The sequence below is a fragment of the Mus caroli genome, chromosome 19 (genome assembly GCF_900094665.2).
Source record: "Mus caroli chromosome 19, CAROLI_EIJ_v1.1, whole genome shotgun sequence".
Taxonomy (NCBI): Eukaryota; Metazoa; Chordata; class Mammalia; order Rodentia; family Muridae; genus Mus; species Mus caroli.
The window spans coordinates 35,624,989-35,629,052 of NC_034588.1; the positions used below are offsets into that span (position 1 = coordinate 35,624,989).

Below are 4,064 nucleotides of genomic sequence, written 5' to 3' on the forward strand. Positions count from 1 at the left end.
CTGGGCTAATATCCACTTATCAGTGAGTACATACTGTGTGAGTTCCTTTGTGATTGTGTTACCTCACTCAGGATGATGCCCTCCAGGTCCATTCATTTGCCTAGGAATTTCATAAATTCATTCTTTTAAATAGCTGAGTAGTACTCCATTGTGTAAATGTACCACATTTTCTGTATCCTTTCTTGGCTTTATATAATGTCTTCATTATTTGGTATGTGGAATTCTACCTTGACACACATTACTTTGTGTGAGAAGTTGTTTGATACCTTGAGGCAAGTCTGTGTGACTCCCTAACTCTGTATTTTATCCTATAAGCATAGTACCATGTAGGTAATGCCACCACATTTCATTAACAGATCAAGATGAACTACAGGCATCCTTGGGTCACATATGCTACTGCATCTCTGTTCTCTTGAGATTCACCATGGGGAAATGCTTCAAAGGTAAGGGTTTTTTTTTTGTTTTTTTTTTTAGATGAACACTGTTGCAGAAAACTCAGTTTAGATCCCCCCATTTCACGTGAATTTGCATTCTTATATGTTACAACCTGCCATGAATGATGCCTTGTTCCCAAGGAATCTTCTTCATTATCTCAGTGCAGAGGTCTTTGTTTCTAATTTGCGGTGGCAATATCTTTTCCAATTACACCGTATTAGTAGTTTCACCTATTAAATACAAGGTATATTAAACTTGTTTGCATCTTTTCCCCACAAAACAAAATATTTTCATATAGTTCTGTTCCATGTGTTGTTCTCTTTTACTGAAGACCTAGATAAGAGCAGTGATCAGCAAGCATGCCACAACTAAAATGCTCTCCTGTCTTGATAGTTCCTTTACTAAACAAATTAGTTCACTACTTTTGAATCCAGCCTTACTCAAGTTTTCATAAAATAGGCAGAATGTAGCCATATTCTCTGTCCAAATGGACCAAGAATGGCCTCTAGCCCAGTTCCTAGGAGTATTTGTTTCCCATAATAACTTTATCTCTTACTATAATAAACCTGGTGAGATAGACTTCCACTGCTGTCATTCTCTCAGCATTCCAACCCTCCACACTTTTGCCAGAATGCCCCATTAATCTCTGTTTATAGCACTCTGAATATTCTTAGCTAACGCCTCTAAATTCTTCTAGCAGATCAATTCCAAAGGTTAAGAATTTCAGTTAGATATATCAGAATGGCCCCACTTTGTGTATGTACTTTCTGTATTGCTTACTTTTTTGTTGTTGTGATTAAATATTTGACAGGAAACAATCTGAGGATGGAAGTGTTTATTTTGTTTCATAGAATGAGGTGTTTCAGTTCACAATGCAGGGAAAGGCATAGGGAAGGTGATGCCTTATGGCAAGAGTGTCAAACTGGGAGACCTCCAATTTTCACACTTGGTTGGAATAGAAAGCAGACAGCAATAGTATATTCAGGCTATAAAACCTCACCTTCTGCTCAAGTACCCTTTAAAAAGTCACCTTTTTCTTGGACAAAGTTCTGTCCTATTTTCTAAGGAATTCATAGTTCTTCAAGACAATGCTTCCAAGAGAACCAAATATTCAAATATTTGAGTCCATGAGGATCTTTCATTTTGAAGTATAACACTCATCTTCTGTTGCACACAGTTTTTCTGCTCATGGGTTTGCTTTCTATTGTGCGTTATTTAATTTTATTTGTGAAAATGACAAATTAAAATACCTTAATAACATTATGAAATGTATAATTTTCTGAGTTGTTGTAACCAAGTTCTCTGAGGTTCAGTCTTTCTTCATTATGGAGAACAAAATTGATTTCTATTTGTTTGTGAGAATATACTACCTTATTAATCTCGAAGTGATAGAAGGTGTGCATTTAATGTGATTCTTCTGGCTTTATAAGAAGAGCAGAGGATTTATAATAGGCAATTTTTATTGTGGTATATGTTTTATTTTATGGGATTACTCTGCTCTGCAAGTAATAGGGAATAACAGTAGTTATCAGATATACTCGACATCTAGGAATATGTGTTGGAAAGACAGGTTCCTGACAGAAAGTTTTCTTCTATATTTGAAATATAAAATGTTATCATCTATATTTCTATCTTAAAATTTATCTTATGATATATATTATCCTCATTAGTTTAATTAAAAGCTTTCTGTATTATTATTCACAGCATATGTTGTTTGATATTTTATGTTAGTGTCTTTATAATGTTATATTATTTGAAAACTCATTTTATTGTGTTACTGTGAAAGAATAGTTAATGTTTTATACAGTATAAAATTTCTTTTTATTTGCCAGTTATATATAATATTAAACTTTTCTAATAGTATAAGTTTTCAAGTGCTCAATAACTTGAAAATTCAGAATTTTTTACAACTTCCAATTTTCTAACATGAAGTACCTTTACTGTTTCTTTTTCAGTTGTGGCTACAAAGCAGGAAACCCTTTCACCTTAATTTTTCAAACCCAACCCATTATAAGTAAGCCACAATCTACAGGATATGCTGTTGTATAAATGAGAGCAAAGGAGCCAGTACTTTAATCACGATGTTGGAACAAAGTCCACTGGGAGGAGAGATTAAGTGTTGTTTCTGGTTGGTCTGTTTTGTATCACGGAATCACGGATGAACTAGCAGATGTCCTTATATAAGCTTTTGGTTGTGTGCACAGTCAGATCTTAAGAAGAGAAGCAAGCAATGGTTCTAGGTGTGTTTCTGGGGCTTCTTCTCACATGTCTGCTTCTTCTTTCACTATGGAAGCAGAATTCTCAGAGAAGAAACCTTCCTCCTGGCCCCACACCACTCCCCATCATTGGAAATATTCTTCAGCTAGATCTTAAGGACATCAGCAAATCTCTGAGAAATGTAAGTATACATTTGTTTTTCCCAGAAGCACACAAAGGGAAGTGCCAATGTTTAAGTGAAAAATATGGCTGGGCATGCTCTATACAATAGAGGATTGGAAAACTGTTACCTAAGCTTGATGGGCTACTTGTATTTTTTACCATGTCATTTTCAGAAATTACAATATGAGGTAATGTGGTTTGACTAGTTAAATATTAGAGGTTGTTTAATAGATTGACAATCACGGTGTGGTAAAGTTGCAGTTTTCCCTTCTTAATACCTTCAGTTAATGGCTGAAGGATAAACAAAGTAGTTAGAGATTTCCTTCACCTATTTTAGCCATGCATGGTATGTAGAATGAGCAAACAAATAGATTTTCTGTGAAGAATTAACATCTGTCTGATATCCAGAAAGTAGCTGTGTGTCTGAACAATATAAAAAAAAATGATAGGACCAAGTAGTCATTCAGGACTTAGTAGTTGCTATTAGAAGTCTTTTCAGTCTGAACACACCTTTTTCTGGGAACAAGAATGTGGCATGGCTAGAACTTGCTTCTGGAAAATGCTGCACTTTGTACAGATTTTCTATTTGTTCGTAATGTTTGTAGTCAGCAAGCAGTATGGGTGATGAAGACATCTTGGTATCACTTAAAATACAGAATACTAAAGCTAGAGGCAATGATTAAGGACTTCATGAACAGAGCTTGGAGATGATGCTGAAACAGTCACCTGGGTATTGATTTCAAGGTGAAAAACAAAATAGACAGTGTTAAAATTTGGGATTTCAAAAAATATTGGTATTTCCAGCATTTAAAATTTGGGACACTGGAAGATAATTTGTGATATTTATACTCTATTTTTTAATAATGTGATATAAATGTAAATGCTGAATATGTAGATTTAGTAGTTAACTGCAATATGTTTACCAACTGGGTGGGCAATTGTAGGCCATTCATAAGTGAAAATTATTACTATTACTCTACTACTTATGTATCAAAGCAAAATATTGATGCATCACATGATAGAAAATGTAGAAATAGTAATGATACCATCTGTAGTAACTGAGCACATTGCATTGAAATAACACTGACATCTTTTCTTGTTCTTTTTTTCATGTGATGAAGAGGCGGCATTCCACTTTCCCTTCAGATTTAAATTACTTCCTATTTACATAAGACATAATAATGTTTGTATTTATATTAAAGGCAAATATGGACTTACATTCTCCAAGATAACAGAATTACTAATTATAT

At 34.2% G+C, this 4,064-nt stretch overlaps 1 protein-coding gene across 1 annotated transcript in view; it reads left to right on the forward strand.

Annotated features, from left to right (window-relative positions):
* The first annotated feature begins 2,644 nt into the window (after positions 1 to 2,644).
* Positions 2,645 to 4,064, forward strand: part of LOC110285416 (cytochrome P450 2C42-like) — a 30,898-nt gene continuing 29,478 nt past the window's right edge. Inside the window, exon 1 of the mRNA XM_021151559.2 lies at positions 2,645 to 2,833. Coding sequence (XP_021007218.1) covers positions 2,666 to 2,833 — 168 coding nt within the window. The 5' untranslated portion in view covers positions 2,645 to 2,665. The remainder of the gene's footprint in view (positions 2,834 to 4,064) is intronic.